Source organism: Bidens hawaiensis, unplaced genomic scaffold, assembly GCF_021521415.1.
Source record: "Bidens hawaiensis isolate Kalapana, Puna unplaced genomic scaffold, B.hawaiensis_p1.1 tig00032833_1, whole genome shotgun sequence".
Lineage (NCBI taxonomy): Eukaryota > Viridiplantae > Streptophyta > Magnoliopsida > Asterales > Asteraceae > Bidens > Bidens hawaiensis.
The window spans coordinates 1,808-22,158 of NW_027505267.1; the positions used below are offsets into that span (position 1 = coordinate 1,808).

General features: G+C 42.2%; 1 protein-coding gene across 1 annotated transcript; it reads left to right on the plus strand.

The window, feature by feature from the left end:
* The first annotated feature begins 19,262 nt into the window (after positions 1–19,262).
* On the plus strand, positions 19,263–19,970 carry LOC143611971 (uncharacterized). Its single transcript, XM_077086064.1, has one exon. It carries the CDS (start codon positions 19,263–19,265, stop codon positions 19,968–19,970), a length of 708 nt encoding a protein of 235 aa, XP_076942179.1.
* Positions 19,971–20,351: the final 381 nt, after the last annotated feature.

The window sequence follows — 20,351 nt, forward strand, 5'->3', positions numbered from 1 at the left end:
GATCACGTAATCTCATGTTTGACTGACTGTTTAAGATAAACAACCTGTTTATCTGACTGACTGAAAAAGGTTTAACGTATTCACGTTATAAAAAGGTTGAACGTATTCACCTGTGATTGTGATTGTCTTTTCTGAATGATGTGGTGATCTCGTTTGAAAACCCTTGTGAATGAATGATTGATCTATGTAATAAAATAAGTTTATATAAATACCCGGATCATCTCTTGATCCAGCTACAGACCTTTAGTCTGGTTTTGATAGCTTTTAAACCTTGACTGATAATTTGTTTGAATAAAATATTTAGACTCGTAGTCTTTTCATTTGTTTACAAATCATGTGTTGAGTTTCTTCTTCATGAAGAAACATCTATTGATAGGTTTTCTTCTTCAAGAAGAAACATTGAATTGACTATAACCCTGGTATGTAAAATCTTACGTTTCTTAATTATGAAGAAACTACTATAACTGCTTGTATGTAAAAGCTTATGTTTCTTAACCATGAAGAAACATTATTTTAACTATAACCTTTGCATTTATAAACATAATAATGATCAAGGTTTTGGGCTATATCCCTGACGATGGTCTAAGACATATAATAATAAAATAATACTTGGGCAGAACCGCTACCTTAATAAGTACTCGGGAATGTTAATACTAATACAGAATGACGGCTTGATTGGCAGAACATTGTTTCCTATTCGCTTAACTGATCTACGACGCGTCAGAACTCCGATTCTCGCAACGAACTTCAAGAAAACTGAACCTCGAACTTCACGACACCCGAGCACGATCTCCAATGTTAAGTGTGTGATTATGGTGGTGAAAATTGTGACAAATGGGGTTCAATCTCGTAGCCCCCCTTTTATAGGCAAAGTTTTTGGGGAGCGTCGCGTAACGCGATGGTCTTTTCTCAGGGCCATCGCGTAGCGCGATGCCGCAATTGCTAAGGTGTTTCCACGTGGTTGGCCACGTGTCCCTAGTTTGCTTAATGGGGTATTGCGTAGCGCGATGCCCTTTTGATCCTGGGTCGTCGCGTAGCGCGGGCACCCCCCTTTTTCTTAGCTTCTGGGAATCTGCATCGCGTTGCGCGATGGTCCTGTTTATCTGCCCACCGCGTAGCGCGATGGGTTAGGAAAAATCAAATTTTTTATTTTAACCCCCTTAAGTTTCAGAATTATTGCTTTTGATCCAAAATTGAACAAGGTTTTCTCGAGGTGTTACAGCGGGAGGCAATGTTCAAAGAACTCCTGGCACACACGTGGATCTGTGATAAGCACGTCCGGACCAAGATTCCATGAGGGACGGAAAGTGGAATCCCCCTGGACTTGTGATGATGAAGGTTAGGAGGATTCCCCTTTCCCGCCCGTGGAAACAGGAGGGTCTTCCTTTGTATCTTTTGGAGGCACAACCTCCGTTTCCACCACCACCTCCGGGGGTTGCATGCTCACTTCCCCACCGCCCTCAGTCTGAAAAACCGCTTGAGGTGGAGACGGTGGGCGAGAGCAACGACCGTTGCTGTTCCAGAAACAAAGAAGAATTAGCAATGTTCATGAAGCAAAGAGAACAAAAAGGATGGAATAACAAAAAATTAAGTACCTGTAGGCTCCATGGTAGTAGTCTTCTTCTTAACTCGATCCTTATGTCGAGTCAACTTTAGTTTTTTGGGAGGAGGTTCCTCCCCTTCAGCCTTCGACGCCTCCCTACCAGTGGGATCATGGGCTGTCTTAGTTGCCTCCCCACCAGCGGGATCATCAGAATTCTTGGATGCCTCCCCACCAGCGTGATCCTCGGCATCTTCGGTTGCCTCCCCACCAGCGGGATCATCGGCATCAGAATCTCTGCTGTGAGCGGATACCCCAGCGGTATCCGCCTTCCTCTTGTTGCGGCGCACAAGATCTGCAATAGCACGCAATACGCCAGCGTCAAAAGTTTCTGGAGTACCGGACGGTGACTCCTTACTAGTTGAATCTTCACTAGAATAAAGGACAATAGCCCCGTCTGGTCGCATAGCGGTAAGAGGTTTGGGTTCAAGATGTACACACCTTGGGCCACCGCAGACTCATTGACTACCGGCTCGGTACGACTGCTAGTCGGGAAGAGGAAATTCCCCTTGGTATGATCAAGGATAGGTTCCTGATCGATTTCCAAGGGCATCCGGAACATGTTCCCAGCAACTGTAGGAATGAGAACCTCAAAAAGCGAGTTCCTCCTTGAAACAAAGACAAGTTAAAAGAAAAAATAATACATATACCTAAGAAGAAAGAGGAAAGCAAACACAAAGTGGTACAAGATTGAAAAACTTACTCCCATCGTCCCGGGAAAAGTATGGATGCTCGGTCGGATACGGCCACAAACGGCTCATCCCCACCTGCACCAACGCAGACTCCGGAATAAGACCCATAGGGGTAGGAGTCTGCGTTAGCGGGGCATACCACTTCTGACCTTCCACGTCAGCAGCCGGAAGGTGGGAGAATTTCTCGGTCAACGTCCGCGCTGATCCAGAAGAATTTGTTCTTCCACTCGTGGGCGCTCCACTGGGGCTTAGTCCCTATTAATTTCCTGTGTACAATGAAACTGAACCAGCTCCCGCAGACCTGGATTTTGTAGATGGCAGAAAGCGATCCACAATCGGCTCTATCTCTAGAGCCTTACAACAGAACTCAAAGTGCCGGAGCCTCGTGAGCCCGAAGGGATGCATCTGGGATATTTGGATCCTGGTGACATCAAGGAAATCACCCAATAACTTAGTTATGGGCAAACGGAAATTGCCAGTGGTGAAGAACTCACCATATAAGGCAATCTTTCCGGCTGGCGGTTTGTCACACGTCGATCCCGGAAAGGAAAGTTCCGGCTCCCACTCCGGCGCCAATCCATATAGATTGACGATGTCCTGGAAATCCGATACTTTCCGATTAATACAAATATTCTCCACCGCACCTTTCGAACTGTCCTTCTTACCCTCCTTGCCCTTGGCACCTCCTTTCTTGCCACCAGCATACCTATTCAAAATTTTGTATGAAGAAGTATGCATAAAGTGAGAGAAGATGAAGATGAAGATTTGGAGAAAATGCTTGCAAGTAAAAGGGAAAGTGAAACGGTTTCCTCTATATATACACATCGCAATTAATGTGAAAGATAGGGGTACATCTCACATTTCTCAGTTATCAATCAGAATAAGTCACGTTTGGTGGGAACTGACGAAACAAATTGGTTTTGAATCAGCCGCCTAAAACTTCGTGCAACCACCTCGAGCACCACCCCTGACATGACTCAGACTGAAGACATCACGTCTCAGACGATAGAACAGTACGTCCAGTTCAAAAGGCAACAAGAATCTCGTGGACCAACAAACCTAACCCGCACTAAGAGGTCAGAGCATAGTCCATAATTCCACTCTCGCGACATCGACTTGTGAGAATAACAATGGACTGGGGGGCTTATAGAGGTAGGGTAGTAAAAGCTACCCGCTGATCCCTAATCCAATACGCGGATCCTTACTTAACCCGTGGATCGTCAATAAACGTCTGCGAGAGGAACACATGGGAAAACACTTGCAGTCAGCACGAGACCAGCCAAGTAGTCCATAGTTCCGAAAACATGCTTCGCGGGGATCCATAGTAGTCTGCGGATTACCAATGAGCATCCACGGGAGGAACCTCCAAGCAGCACAATGGACTCACCACACATATGGTCCCCACGTGATATGGAAGAGCAGTTGTAACAAACTATTTCTAGAATATTTCTCCATAACTACCTGATAGCGACATCGGCAAATGAAAAGAGGACACCTGGGCACGTAATGGACGTCCCACGACGTGCACAGATAACAGACGGGGCCAGGCTATCACACCCAATAGAGGCTCAACACGTGTCCATTCAGTTGAGAAAGGAATATTATGATAGTGACAACTCCAATCACCTTCCCTCACCCTTCGGCTATAAATACCGACTTCATCTACTTCAGATATTCATTCACTCACACTCTCAAGCCTTACGTAATATAGTTGTACTTTCGTTGATTATTTCGATCAGGACAGTACTTATTCTCACGCCGGAGGGTGGTTACGGGAAGAAACCCCATCGTGTCTTTCTCGTAACGAGACTCACGGTGATCTGTTTTGCAGGCTGTTAGCTTGGATCTGACCTCATCATTGTTCAGTAGACTCACATCTGGGGTAAATGTAAGTTCAGACTATCCAGTTCGGACTTGTATTTCTTCAGTCCCGTTCAGTGGCGGATCTTGAGCATTTAGTATGGATGGGCCGAAAGCCACAACAATCAAATATTTTTTCCTACTTCTAAGTATCGGGTTGGCAATCCGTTTCGGGTCGGGTCAAACAATAATTCCAAACCCTAACATACCAAATTGAAAGAAATACAAAATGGTGAAATGAGAATTACCGAACCTGGTCTCTGCTTGCTTCTGTTGATTGTTTCGATTAATTGATTTCACTCCCATACGAGTCAGTTCCGAACCTCAGGTCTCAGCAGACAACGACAGTGCACAGTCAATCAATCGATTTCACATCCAAACGATTTCAACAATTCACTTGCTTGCTTCTCAGCTTCTGTTTTGACTTCTGTGCCGAACCTCATAAGTCAGTAAGTCAGACAACAGCCATCCCACAATGGAACCTCCATTTGTTGTTGTGCTCAAACATTAACCATATGTTAGGGTTGGATTGTCGGCTTAATGTGTAGGAAACCGTTCACGTATAAAAATAAAATACTTTTAATAAAATGATTACAATACAAGGAATCAAACCTATCTAGGAAAGCAAGTAAATTACAATACGAATTACACCGGAAAAAAATCAAAATTACAATACAATTGAAATAAAATAATGCAAGAAAGGTGTAGAAGAAGAATGGTGTCATAGTCTTTGTGGCTGAGGATCGTGTTTTACACGGAGCCCTTAAAACAAATTCCAGGTCTCTCCCCGTTTTGTTTCTCAGGGTACAACGGCCTAAGCAATATCTACTGCCGGGGAGGGCTCTAGCACCCGAATAGTACCTTAAAGAAAATGATGAAGATGATCAAGAATGTTGGAATTATTTAGGGGGAAAGTTGGAGAAAACACAAGAGAGAATGTGTTATGTGGTGTGTCTTTCAACCAAGGAATACCTTGGTATTTATAGTTGAAAAACCAACTCATTCACCATAACCACATGAGTTGAAACTTCAATTAGCATTAACCAAAACTTTAATTTTTTGACCAAATTAAAGGAACCATTAACCAAAACTTTAATTTATTTGACCAAATTAAAGGACATTTTAATGGCTTTGACTAATTGATTAACAACCTTGAATAAAATAATTCAAAGTTTAAACATATATTTGTTTTTTTCACAAAAATTTTCCAACAATCCCCCACATGTGAAAACAAATCTTATTCATTTCCACATATTCTCCAACATCCCCCACATGTGAAAAAAAAAATCATTCATTTTCACATTGAGATCAATCCATACATGCAAGTTTCTTAGATTCAATTCAACAGTTGAGCATTGCAGGATAGGTAGGTGCTACCCTTTGAACCTTCCTTTGTGAAGCATACTTAATCTCCTAGCGGTGTATAGACATGATGTCTTTGAACATACCCCCATTTATGTAGACGACAATACACTTCACACAACACTCTCCCTGGTCTGGCTAACCCCTCACTGTCGTGTCCTATTATGGTCCTGGAACACTAGCTTGGTTTTGCGAGAGCTCTAGGAGTTTTGCCCCAAAACCCATTCGAACTGACCCTAGTTCTCTCTCACATAGGTGATTCTCGCTCGAATCATTAAAAGCAACAGGTTTGTTGATTTCCACAAATCATTAACCTTTATTATGCTTATCCTTACAACATGTGTCACTGATTGGAATGGACTAGGACGCGCGCGCACGTAACGCCCTTTAGTTTGGTTTGGGGTACTCCCCCACACTGACCACCCTTGGTTTCCTGATTAAGTTGTCCTGTTAAACCTAGATCTTGGGATCTCCAGTCAACTAGATTAGGTTTCCCTCATGTCCCCTTTTCCCATGGGCTTTAGTCCCATTCCTTTTGACGACTTGTTAACTAACTCTTTGCTTAAGCCTTTTGTTAACGGGTCTGCAATGTTATCTTTTGAGTTCACATAGTCAATCGTGATAACACCCGTTGTGAGTAGTTGTCGTACCGTGTTATGTCTACGTCGAATATGCCTTGATTTGCCGTTGTACATCACGCTATGGGCTCTACCAATCGCTGATTGACTGTCACAATGTATGCAAATAGCCGAGAAAGGCTTTGGCCATATTGGAATATCTTCCATAAATTGACGTAGCCATTCCGCCTCTTCACCACATTTATCCAAGGCGACAAACTCCGATTCCATCGTGGATCTAGCTATAACCGTTTGCTTAGAAGACTTCCAAGCAATAGCTGCACCACCAAGTGTGAATACATATCTACTTGTTGATTTAGAATCTTTTATATCCGAAATCCAATTTGCATCACTGTATCCTTCGATCACAGCTGGATCTCGATTATAATGGAGTCCATAGTCTCTTGTGTATCTTAAGTACCTTAGAACCCGTATTATACATTTACAATGTTCCACGCTCGGATTACTAGTATATCTACTCAGCCTACTCATGGCATAAGCTAGATTGGGTCGAGTACATGTCATAAGATACATTAGACTACCAATAATTCTTGAGTACTCTAACTGAGCAACACCCTCGCCTCTATTTTTAGATAGATGGTGGGTTGTATCAATTGGAGTTGACGCGACACACCTGTCATCCTTATTGAATTTCTCAAGAATTTTATCCACATAGTGTGATTGACTCAAGATAAGACCATTTTGGGTTCTAGTAATTTGAACCCCAAGATTCACGTCCGCGACACCCAAGTCTTTCATGTCAAACCTCGCTTTCAACATATCTTTTGTAGATTTAATCATAGTATCATTACTCCCAATGATAAGCATATCATCTACATAAGGACATAAAATCACATAACCTCCTGGCGTGTCCTTCACATAGACACATTTGTCACACTCGTTTATTTTGAAACCATTGGCAAGCATGACATGATCAAACTTTAAGTGCCATTGTTTTGGAGCTTGCTTCAAACCATATAATGATTTGACTAGTTTACATACTTTTCCCTCTTTCCCTGGGGCGGAGAAACCCTCGGGTTGCTCCATGTAAATCTCTTCATCTAAATCGCCATTTAGAAATGCGGTTTTTACATCCATTTGGTGAATTTCCAAATTTCGTAAGGCCGCGATTGCAAGAACCAACCTTATTGAGGTTATTCGCGTGACCGGCGAGTAAGTATCAAAATAGTCTAGACCTTATTTTTGTCTATACCCTTTGATCACTAACTTTGCATTGTATTTATCAATACTTCCATTGGCTTTCATCTTCCTTTTGAATATCCAACGATATCCAAGGGGTTTACAATCCGGCGGAAGATCTACTAACTCCCAAGTATGATTTTGCAATATAGAATCTATCTCGTTCTTAATTGCTTCTTTCCATTGAGGTGATTCCGCGGAGGTAACCGCCTCATGGTAGGTATTGGTCTCACCCTCAACCATGTAGCTCACGACATCAGGACCGAAGGATTTTTTAATCCTTGGTCTTTTGCTTCATCTAAGCTCACCTTCCTCAATTTCGGGTCGTTCTTGTCTCTCATCATGAATAGTATCATCAATCGCTCTTGATATACTTGCTTCATCAACCACTCTTGATGAACTCGTATGTGTTTTCCTTAAACAGGGAAACACATTTTCGAAAGAATCGTTGGTCCTCCACTCAACAATAGCGCCTTCATGTACATTGGGATTCTTGGACACATATATTACTATGGTGTGCATATCCAATGAATATACAATCCAAGGTTTTAGGTCCTATCGTTAGTGCCTTTGGTGGCGGAACCGTCACCTTGGCAAGGCACCCCCACATTCGAATGTATTTGTATGAAGAATTTTTACCCTTCCATAACTCATACGGAGTCACGTCCATTTTCTTACGGGGTATCTTATTCAAGATATAATTGGCCGAGAGAATAGCCTCCCCCCACAAGTCATAGCTCATGCCCGAGCTAATTTACATGGCATTCATCAACTCTTTAATATACGGTTCTTTCATTCCGCAATGCCATTTGATTGTGGAGAATAAGATGGGGTACACTCATGTATTATGCCACTTTTTGCGCATATTTCTGCAAATGGTGAAACATATTCACCACCCCATCACTTCGCAAAGTTTTTATTCTCCGTTTTTGTTGATTTTCAACCTCATCTTTATACAAGATAAACTTGTCTATTGCTTCATCCTTACTTTTAAGTAAGTATACATAGAAATACCGAGTACTATCATCAATGAACGTGATAAAATACTTATTTCCACCTCATGTGGGAGTGGCTTTTAAATAGCACACATCGGTGCGGATTAAATCAAGGGGTGCGGTTATTCGTTGAACCGATTTGAAAGGGTTTCTCGTTAGTTTGGATTCAACACATGTTTCGCATTTATATTTTGAATCGATTTTAAAACATGGAATGCTATTTAATTTAATTAAACGTCGAATTGAAATAAAATTTACATGTCCTAGTCTACCATGCCAAACACAAAAATTAGAATTTGACGACTCAATCATGTAAATAGAAGTTGCAATTTTATTCATAGAATTTTTGACTACAATTACATTCAATTTGAACATGGCATTGTCGGCATAACCCTTAACGACAAACATTCCATCTTTTGATAAAATAAATTTATCCGATTCAATCACCAAGCGAAATCCGTGCTTGTTGAGCATCCATCCCAAGACAAGATTCTTGGGAATCTCGGGAACATAGAGAACTTTGGTCAACGTGAGCTCGTTGCCAGAGTCCACTTCAAGACCACATCGCCTTCCCCCATGATGTCCGCAGTCTCTTTATTCTGTGTAAAGTATAATGTTGATTTGGGCAGATCTATGTACAACAAAGCGAACTTGTGTGAACAATACAAGTATCTGCTTCACGTAATGATTCATTGTCTCGGTGGACGTAAGGGTGGATTGACGAGTGCCGAGTGATGCTTCAATCTGCGTTTGTTGCCCTTGTTCTTAATAAACCATTCAATTTCTCAGAATTGGTTTATTATCATTTGAAAGAAAACATCACCAGCAGATATAAGTTCTTAATGTATCCCAGATTTTTACAAATGATGATAAATGATCTGGTACCTGACTTGGAAAAAGATCAAGCAGACGTGATGAAGCTCGATCATATGAATGAATAGACGATGCGACGTTTGAGATCGTACAGAGGTTAGAGTTTGGCAGATCGTCCAAAGTTTAAACGTTTGATTGGTCATCTAGCGAATATTGATTATGTCGCGCCACCTAATGATCGTTGAGCTCATGACGATTCCGATTCAGAACGTGAAGGTGGTGATGGTGGTGATGGTGGAGATGATGGTGGTCCAGGACCACAAGCCTAGTTAAGTTATGAACAGAAGCGTAAGCGTGAAGGTAAAGAACCGATGACGGAAAAGGGGGAGAAACCCAAGAAACAACGAGTTAGAAGGGGTTCGGGTATTGAGATACCGAGTCAGCCGTTTGTGCCTTCTACTGCTGTTTCTACTCCTATTATTTCTTCTACTGCTTCTCTAGTTCCAGTTCCACAGATTCCACGATCTCCTACTCCTACTACAATGACAGATTTTCCTCGTTCTCCAACACCTGTGCAGATGCCTACGTCTCCAATGCCTCCAACTCTGACTTTGGCTACTACTGTGAGGCCTGATCCTCATTTTGGAGACATATTAAATACTGTATTGGCACGGATGCCTACACCACAGCCAACTACTCCTGTTACTCCTATTACTCCAACACCGTTGCCGAGGCCTGAGCATTCGTTTATGACATTCAATCGTCCTCAGGGTCCAATGCAACCAGTGCATCCTAATTTCTATCACATGGCTCCTCATGCTCAATGGTTTCACATGATGAATCTGTTGCATTTACAGCAAAATCAAATGCAAGCAGACAGAGCTACTAATGAGCTAGCGCAACGGAATTTTGCTGAGGCATCTTCTATCGGCTCAACGTGATAATAGGGAACTTCGAGCCCTGATTGTTGCTCAGGGGGAGAGATTAGATAAGCAGGATGAGATTATTCTTCAACTGACATGCAAAGAAGATGAATTAAAGAAGTTGTAGAATAATGAAGATGATCAGGATGGTGTAGGGGGTGGGGTAGATCAGCAACCAGGCGGAAGTTCCACAGCCTCGGCAGGTAATAAGACTGATGCGAGTGTTGGTGGTGGGTCTGAAGCTAGTAATCTACAGATTGTTCCATATAAAGATTACTCGAGAGCCAAGCCAATAGATGTTATTCTGGCTAACATGCTTCTGTTTGTAGGAATGGATGGGATTGTATACAGTATGGTGAAGGCTAATGAGATCGAAGAAGGAGAATTTGTTGATCATTCTTTAATGAAAGAACAAATTGCCTTGCTTCTGGATCTAAATGATGATGAGATTGAAGAATTGGGTAAGAACGTTGATGTGGAGATGGAAGATGGTACTGATACAGGTATTCCTCACAGGAATGTACCTGATTTTGAAGAAGTGGAAGTGGAAGATGTTACTGCTGAAGAATATCCGAAGTTTTACACAGATAATAACAATGACTCGGGTATTCCGTTTTTCACTACTGAGCACTTTGATGGAGCAGAACGTTGGTTACAAGAAGAAAAAGAGAAGTGGAATAAAGCTGCAAAGACCAGTCACGTATCAACAACAGAGAAAAAGCGTAAACGTGCTTTGGATGGTATGTTCGAGCATATCGTAAAGAAGATGAACAAGATGATCGAGACCTTTCGTTATCATGAACAAGAGGAAGTCAAATTAGTAAGGGATCGAGCATCGGCATACCAAATGAAGAAGTACAAGCCAGCTAAAGATGTGAGAGGTGACATGGTAGCATGGCAGTATAATTCTGAGCTTAAGGTATATATCATGAAGTGGGAGCATGGTATTTATTATTTCAAACACCCACACGATATCTTATCTATGCCCAAATAGGATGTGAGAACCCTAGCCAATCGACCGTTTGTGAATCGTGGGGACGACAAATGGGCTAGTTGGTTCTATAGGCAGTTATTACATGAAAGCCGTTTTGGTTTCAAGTTTTTCAAGCCTCAGGTGCCAACTCATAAGTACATTGATGAGATTGATACTCGCACTGGCTGGAGGAAGTTAATTTTACAAGTCAAGCCGCCGAAGACTATGAAGAGGGTTCCGATAAAGACATTTCCTCAGAGTCTATTCACCGTGTTTAATTATTGGTACTACGACAATCGTACAGGTGAAGCGGTTATTGTATACGGTCACGGTTCTGACACGAAGACAATACGTGTGTTTGATCCAATGTGGCTGGTTAACTTATCTGAGTCTGACAACGATGCGTTATTTACTAGTCAGATCAGATTTGCTAACGTAAGAGATTATGAGCTTGCTATGTAGTTTCAGAAGGTGGTTAGAGTCTGTTACGCATACAAGATTCATAACTGCGTTGACTGGAAGACAAAGATGTTCCAGCGTTAAAGTAGATAAAGAGCTCGAGACGAGGGGGAGTTTGTTGATACATGTTTTGTTCGTCTCGGTCTTTATCAGGGCATTAATGTAATAAGTCTAAAGTATAGGGTTCTTAATGTAAATATGGCTAAATGGGCCATTCGCTCTAATGTTAGTTACATTCGTTACCCTGTAATGAATGTAACACATTCGTCTAATTGTAAGCTCATTCGTTAACCAATGTTTAACGAATGAGGGCCATTCGCTATCATTTAAAGTATAACGAATAAGTATGTTTATTCATTAAAGTATCTGTAACGAATGTGGTCATCCCCTATAAATACCCTGTAACTTATCATTAATGTAACAGTTCTGATATTTTGTCATTTCTCTCTCGTTACTCTGTCGAACAGTTCACTCAACATACACACTACACACACATAACATATGCAAGCCTAATCGTATAAGAATCAACATGTGTATCGTTGTTATCAAGATCTAGATCTGTACAAGCTCTTTCAATTCCCCATGTAAAGCTTCTGTCACCCGCCGCCTCTTTGAAATTCTTAAAGAGTTGTTTGTCGCCGCAAACATGGCGGGTTGCGCTGGTGTCAACGTACCACCCTTTGGGAGCGTTTCCCACAACGTTGACTTCCTCGATGAAAGCCGCTTCCTCGGTAATCATCACCACGAGAGGAGTGCCATCCTCGTCCACCAAATGTGTGCGCTCGTGCTTCGGTTTCTTACACTGGTTCGCCCGGTGCCCATCTCGTTACAGTTGTAACATGGTCCTTGGAAAGCTAGAGGCTTTTTTTTCACAGCCCCTTTCTTCACGCCAAGGTCCATTTTCGCTTTACCTTTGTTACCTTTGCCTTTGCCCTTGTTACCCCCTTTGGAGGATTGACCGTATTCGACTAAGTTAGCCTTGGCGGAAACATCCACTAGGCTACCTTTTTGAGCTCTCTTATTGTCTTCCTTTATCTTAAGTCGAACAATAAGATCATCAATGGTCATCTCCTTTCGCTTATGTTTAAGATAATTCTTAAACTCAACCCAACTAGGAGGCAATTTTTCAATCATCGCTGCCACTTGAAATGTCTCACTAAGTGTCATTCCCTCAGCAAAGATGTCGTGAAGTATAACTTGCAACTCTTGGACTTGACTAACTACAGTCTTAGAGTCAACCATTTTATAGTCCAAGAAACGGGCGACAACAAATTTCTTTGTTCCCGCATCCTCCGTTTTATACTTTTTGTCTAAAGACTCCCATAATTCTTTGGTAGACTTTATTGAAGAGTACACGTTATACAACGCGTCAACTAAAATGTTTAACACATAGTTTCGACATAAGAATTCCGGATGCTTCCACGCATCTACCGCACTCAATGTTTGAGCGTCGGTCTCCCCCTCCATGTTAGTGGCTAGGGGAGCGGATTCTGTCAAGAACCTCGCAAGGTTCAAGGTGGTCAAATAAAAGAACATCTTCTGTTGCCACCGTTTATAGTGCAAACCCGAAAACTTCTTAGGTTTTTCGACGTGATTAGCCATGGTAGTCGCTCCTACCATAACAGACAAAGGCGTACCGGTAACCTTGCTCGATGACGGTGATGCCATTTTGACGGGTGACCCGTAGGAAAGCAACTAAGTGATTTAAAAGATATAAATATGCCAGACTGTGGACCACGGTCCAACTAGAACAAAAGGTCCAGAGTCCACTGTATCGTGGAGGAGAAGGGAATCGTGGGGAAGACCGTGGCCCACGGTCCAGCTTGACTGACTGTTGACTTTGGTCAACCATGGACCACGGTTCACACCGTGGCCTATGGTCCGGGGTGGAGACAAAATTGCATATCCTTTAATAGGCCGTTTGGGAGTGACTTTTGGACTACTTTTTCACTTGGGACGGCTTGGAGGCGATTTTTGAAGACAAGAATCATATTTTGAGTGTTTGTACACCTTTGTTTATGTTTTGGATTGCTATAAACAAGACACTTGATGCAAGAATGATCTCTCAAGCCATGAGTGGCTAGTTTCTATGGTATTCCTCTTGGGATGTAAGGTTAATTACAAAATACTTATGTTATTTGTTCTTGAACTTGGATTGATTATCGAATTGTTTATGTTAGTATAATCATGATGTTTGTGTGATTGTTTGTAATTTGTCTATATCGTTTAAACCTAGTTTTGAACCACGCGTTCTTGGTGTCGTTGACAATTGAGATTTAGTGGAAAGAATTACGTATAATAGTATTGATTGATTGTTGAGCAACAACCTCGTATTCTAGGAATCCGAGTACTTAATTCTTGATTAATCACAAACAATTGCATGTACATAAAACTGAGATATTACTGTTTATCCATTGAATGTTAACAAGAGTGTTGAGCAATAACCCGAACCCCGAGAGGAATGCTTGTTTAATTATTCGTTTACAACTTTCGTGTTAGTTTGTTTTAGATATAAAATCAAATCAAAAACCAACTTGGAAATTACTTTTTCGTCATTTACATTTATATTAGTTAATCGTTGAGCTACTTATTAACACATTTTCCACAAACTCCTCGTGTTCGATACCCACTTACCGCTATCTAGTTAGTATTATTTAGTTTAAATTTGAGTGAGCCTTCGACCTCACGTCAAATTTTGGCGCCATTGCCGGGGAGTAGTGCGCAACGTGTGTTACTCTTGTAGTTTGTTTAATTGTTATTGTCAGTTTTACGTGGGTTGTGCTAGTGTGCAGGTATCTACAGGTATATGCATACACGAAACTCTCGGTTTTCATCATCGTTAGTTTTTGATCTGGAAATTGAACGAACTGCACGTCAGAATTGAATTCTTCAAAGGGAGAACAAGATTCTCAGGTCACCAAGCACATACAATCGAACAACTGACACCACAAATATGGCTTCGGGTCAATCTGTACCACCTACGCCACCACCCCTCAATCCAGAAAATCCTCCGCCCAATGAAACCGTTACCACTACAAATCCTACTAGTGAGCCCACTTCGACCGTGTTTAGCTTTCAACCGCCATCTAACCTTCCACCCTTAACTAATTTCATGCCCACTCAAGGACAATCATCGAACTCACAACAACAATCACCTTTCCAATCTCAACAAAACCCGCCTTATAATCAACCGTACACGTTACCACAAGACCAACCCATCATCCATACTTCACCGGGTCTTAGGTCAGGCCCGCATTCGTTTGGCGGGCCACGTTATGGTGATAATAGCGAAAGGTATGAAGAGTATGAAGAGGGGTATTCAAGTGGGGGAGACGAAAACCAATTAAGGGTGCAAGGTCAATTTGGTTATGTTACGCAACAACAAGTGCAACAATGGGGTGTACCACATGTAAATCAAGCACCATTGCAACAACCCCAACCATTGCAACAAGTTCCTCCACAACCCCATTATCAACAAACTCAACAACCAATACCTCAACCTCAATTTCAACAATATCCACCGCCAAGGCCCGTGTATAGGCAAATGGGTCAACCAAGAGTACCGATGGGGGTATCGAGAAGGCATGTGAGAGAGATGGCGAGGAGAATCGAAGCTCACTTTTAACCGATCATTACAAACAACCCATCTCCGGTGGTCATTCCTCAACATCAAAATGGAAGAACATTTGAGGTTAGAACCAACGCATTCCAAAGTTTACCAAAGAACAAGGGTTTAGCAATAGAAGAACCCTATTTCCATTTGGAGGCGTATGACTCGCTTTGCAACACGATCGGGGGCCAAGGTTTTTCACCGGATGAGGTTAAGTTGGTGTTATCCCAATTCCCGTTAGAAGATAAGGCAAAAAGATGGTTTTACACCTTGCCTTCCGCATCAATCTATACTTGGGCCGAGATGCAACAAAGGTTCTTGTTGGTGTATGTTTTGTAACAGATGATCTTTTGTGTTTGTTAGAATTGAGAGCAACGGTCAAAGGGGAGTCTGTTGGTGCATTTTGTGACCGTCGCTATGAAATTCTGATCAGCGGAAACGAAGTACGATGTTAGAACAACTTCACCATAGGCGAAGTTATAACAACTTCGCCATAGGCGAAGTTGTAACAACTTCTGCCATAGGCGAAGTTAGAACAACTTCGCCATAAGCGAAGTTATAACAACTTCGCCTACTGGCCCAAGCCCAAGCCCGCGAAGTTGTTTCGATATATATATATATGTGTCTTGTTTAGGTCTGAGTATCCAGAAAATTAGAGTATTGTGTGTCCAGTTCAAGTAGCTAGAGAGAAACCGAGAGGGAGAGTCGTGTGGGACGGCCCGAGGTAGAGCTCACCTCGGGTCGGCCGTCATTTGTTTTCGTGTTTGGTATGTAATGTGTTTCGGTTATTATATAAATGATTTGTAGATGTGTTTATCCCATTCGTGTGTTTGTTCGTGTATGTGTTTGTGTGTAATTGTGTTCTTCGTCTTCTACACCATTAAACGAGTGTAGGAGGATTCCGCACTCCTAGACCTCGTGCGGATCTCGTATCGATTGGCGACGCCCCGGTGCGACTTACAAGTGGTATCAGAGCCTTAGGCTCTTATGCTATGGTTCGAGATCTGCGTTTTGGTGTTTCTGGCACGTTTCTGATGCGTTTTTGGGCCGAACAGACGCCGCAGGTGAAGTTATGGGGTTCAGGCGAAGTTGTCGCTTAAATTTTAGGGTTTAGGCGAAGATATAAGGTTAAGCGAAGTTATGGACAGGCGAAGTTAAGGAGGGGCGAAGTTGACTTTAGGCGAAGTTAAAAAAAAAAAAAGAGTTTTCGTCTGTATGGCCAGGTGTACGCGATTATTGTGAGACCGAAGACGTTGTTCCGTCAACGAGTGAAACTTGTTATCTCTTGGTCTTACGTGTGAACAAATACGTGTCAACTCTGGATATGGAGTTGAGGTTGTGAATGGGATATTGATTGAAACTGGATATTGACACATATTTGGGTGTTTGTGGGCAATGAAATTGTTGTTGTTCGAGGTTGACCAACTGAAGAAAGTAAAATTGAACTGAAGGTTTTTGTCATTACTGGATTGCGGTCAGAGCATATTATTTATGTTATTTTCAAGGCGTTCGAGAATTGGATCCTGAAACGTGATGCTTATTTATTAAAGTGAAAATTCTGGAACAAGTTGGATTTAATCGGGAATTAAAGTGTTTATGTTCTTGATCGTTATCCCTGGTGATTGAAGATGCTTCGGATTAATTAATGGTCATGTGTGTTAGATTCTGTCAAGGTGGTTTTGTGATGAAATTGATCACTTGATGTTGAGTAGTTGAAGATTAAACCTTATCGTATGCCGACGTGTTGGTGAAGTTGTGGAGAGAGCCCAACTTCACGTGTTGGTGAAGTTAGAAGAACTTCACGTGTTGTGAAGTCAGAAGGACTCACGTGATTGGTTGAGATGATTAATTAGGCACGGGGATGCATGCATTTCAAAGACCTCAATCTATATAGTCGGAGAAGCTTACACTGAAGGGGAGATCGGATATGGAAGACGCTGGGTGATTGGTAGATTTGTGAAGCTACAAGACAGTTTCAGACACGGCTGGTTGAAGAGCAAACAGAAGATCATCAGTTAAGAGGGAGTCTGTTGGTGCATGTTTTGTAACAGATGAACTTTTGTGTTTGTTAGAATTGAGAGCAACGGTCAAAGGGGAGTCTGTTGGTGCATTTTGTGACCGTCGCTATGTAATTCTGATCAGCGGAAACGAAGTACGATGTTAGAACAACTTCACCATAGGCGAAGTTATGGCGAAGTTGTAACAACTTCTGCCATAGGCGAAGTTAGAACAACTTCGCCATAGGCGAAGATATAACAACTTCGCCTACTGGCCCAAGCCCAAGCCCGCGAAGTTGTTTCGATATATATATATGTGTCTTGTTTAGGTCTGAGTATCCAGAAAATTAGAGTATTGTGTGTCCAGTTCAAGTAGCTAGAGAGAAACCGAGAGGGAGAGTCGTGTGGGACGGCCCGAGGTAGAGCTCACCTCGGGTCGGCCGTCATTTGTTTTCGTGTTTGGTATGTAATGTGTTTCGGTTATTATATAAATGATCTGCAGATGTGTTTATCCCATTCGTGTGTTTGTTCGTGTATGTGTTTGTGTGTAATTGTGTTCTTCGTCTTCTACACCATTAAACGAGTGTAGGAGGATTCCGCACTCCTAGACCTCGTGCGGATCTCGTATCGATCGGCGACGCCCCGGGGGGACTTACAGTTCTTGGAAGAGTTTTACACGACCCAAAAGACAAATGATGAAAAACGAAGTTTGAGAAGCTTCCAACAACAATCGGGTGAGATGTTTCATGAAGCCTTTTAGCGATTCAACATGATGATCAAGAATTGCCTTCACCACGGTATTGCTCTTTGGGAATTGTTGAACGCTTTTCATGAGGGGTTGAGTACTGAAGACGAACGGGACGTAATGTCAATCACAAATGGTACATTTGGTACAAATTATGAACAAGATGATTGGGCATTCTTAGAACAAATGTCGGTTACATCGAAAAGAAAGGCTCAAACCGCAAGAAGAGCAAGACCGGCTACCACGAGACCACAAGTGCATGCGGTTCACAATAAAGAACCTCAAGTTTCTAATCAAGTATATGATGTATGCATGAGTTGTAACGCGTTGGGACATGAAAGTGAATTGTGTCCCGGTGTGGAAGGGCAAGTTGAAGACGTAAATGCAATTCAAGGTCAATGGGGTGGTCGGAACTACAACATGAATTCAAACACTTGCCACCCCAGGTTGAGAAATCATCCCAATTTTTGATTTGGCAACCCATCGACTCAACTCAACCCTAACTTCCAAGGGACTTCTTAAACCCATTTTGTCCCTTGTCAACAATATTTCAATCAAGGGAATGCTCAAGGTGGGAACAATCAAGAAAGTCAAAATCACTTTAAAGGAACGGGTGGAGGTCAAATTGGGTCTTCGGGTCAAGGTGCATCAAGTGGGAATGAAGTAATGGATATGTTAAAGTCAATGGAACAAGACATGCAGAAAAGGAATCAACTTGGTGAAGCCCGAATGCAAAAGGACGAAAGTCGGGACAAGGCCATCCAATCATTGACCACACAAATGGGTCAACTTGCAACCGAGGAGGCGGAATTAAATAAAAACAAAGGTAAATTGCCAAGCGGCACCAAGGTAAACCCTTCTCATAACTCGTCTCGTAATGTTCCTATTAATCATGTTAGTGTGTTGAGAAGTGGTAAAGAGTATAAGGCGAATTTGTCGCCGGATTTGGTCGATGGGGAAGTTGAGGATATCACGAGTAAGGAAAGTGATGATGAAGAAGTTGAAATTAATAAACCCACTAAACATGTCACTTTTGAAAAACCAACCCAAGCCTCGGGTCAAGCCCAAAATTTAAATGACAAAAATAAGGAAGTGGAGTCAAATGTAATTTCATTTCCTTCGGCTTTACTTGACCCGGGCAAGAAAAATGTAATTTCAAAATGGGGTCCTCAAAAGGAGGAAATGTGGGAGGTGTTTAAGCAGGTTAAAGTAAACTTACCTTTACTTGAAGCAATAAAACAAGTGCCTGCTTACGCAAAATTTTTGAAAGAGTTGTGCACTCAAAAGAGGCAACAAAAAGTGCCTAAACGGGTGGACTTAACCGAGAGGGTAAGTGCGGTCTTAAAAGGAGACCTCCCTCCTAAGCTTCAAGATCCGGGAACACCCTTAATTAACATTCAAGTAGGTGATTTTCAAATGTCGAGGGCGTTATTCTATCTTGGAGCCGGGATGAGTATTCTTCCAGGGGGTTTGTATGACCAATATGACTTTGGTCCCTTGAAACGTGTGGAGACCACTGTTGTATTGGCCGATTTGTCTCATAAACTCCCCCGTGGAATCGTACGGGATGTGATTGTGAAGGTAGAGGATTTTTATTATCCCGTAGATTTCTTGGTTTTGGATTATTCATCGGGCGACTCGAGTCAACAACAAAATGTTATCTTGGGTCAACCATTCTTGAACACAGCTCATGCCATCATTGATTGTAGGTTTGGTACTGTTGACATGGCGTTTGGCAACTGGAAAATGCATTTAAATGTTTTTACTAACGTTGCTAATCCTTTGAGTGGTGAAGAGTGTTTTTTGGCAGATTTTGTAGACCATTGTAATCCTCATGAGTATGATGAGGATTGTATGGAAGCTTGTATTTGTGATGATTCTGAACAGGTACACGTGTCTGCGTTGCGGATGGAGGAGCACAAACAAAAGGCCTTAGCTTTGCAAGAGAAAATACCACCATGGACACATCAAATGGAGAGCTTGCCAAAGGAGATCAACTCGGACACAAAACCATCCTTGGAGTGTCCACCAAAGGTGGAGTTGAAGGAGCTTCCAAGTCACTTGAAGTACGTTTTCTTAGGAGAGAATGAAACCCTCCCGGTTATCATTGCTTCTAAATTGTAGGAAGTTCAAGAGCAGGCATTGGTGAAGGTGTTGGGAGCACATAAGGCGGCCATTGGATGGACGCTTGCAGATTTGAAAGGTATTAGTCCTTCTATTGTTATGCATAAAATAATTACAGATGAAGAGGCTAAACCAACACGAGAGACTCAAAGGAGATTGAACCCGAACTTGCGGGAAGTGGTGAAGAAGGAGGTGATCAAGTGGTTGGATGCGGGGATCATTTACCCCATTTCGAACAGTGAGTGGGTGAGCCCGACGCCCAAGAAAGCCGGTATCCATGTAATAAAGGATGATAATGGTGAACAAATCGCCACCCGACCGGTAACCGGGTGGCGAGTGTGCATCAATTATAGAAAATTAAATACCACCACCTCAAAAGAC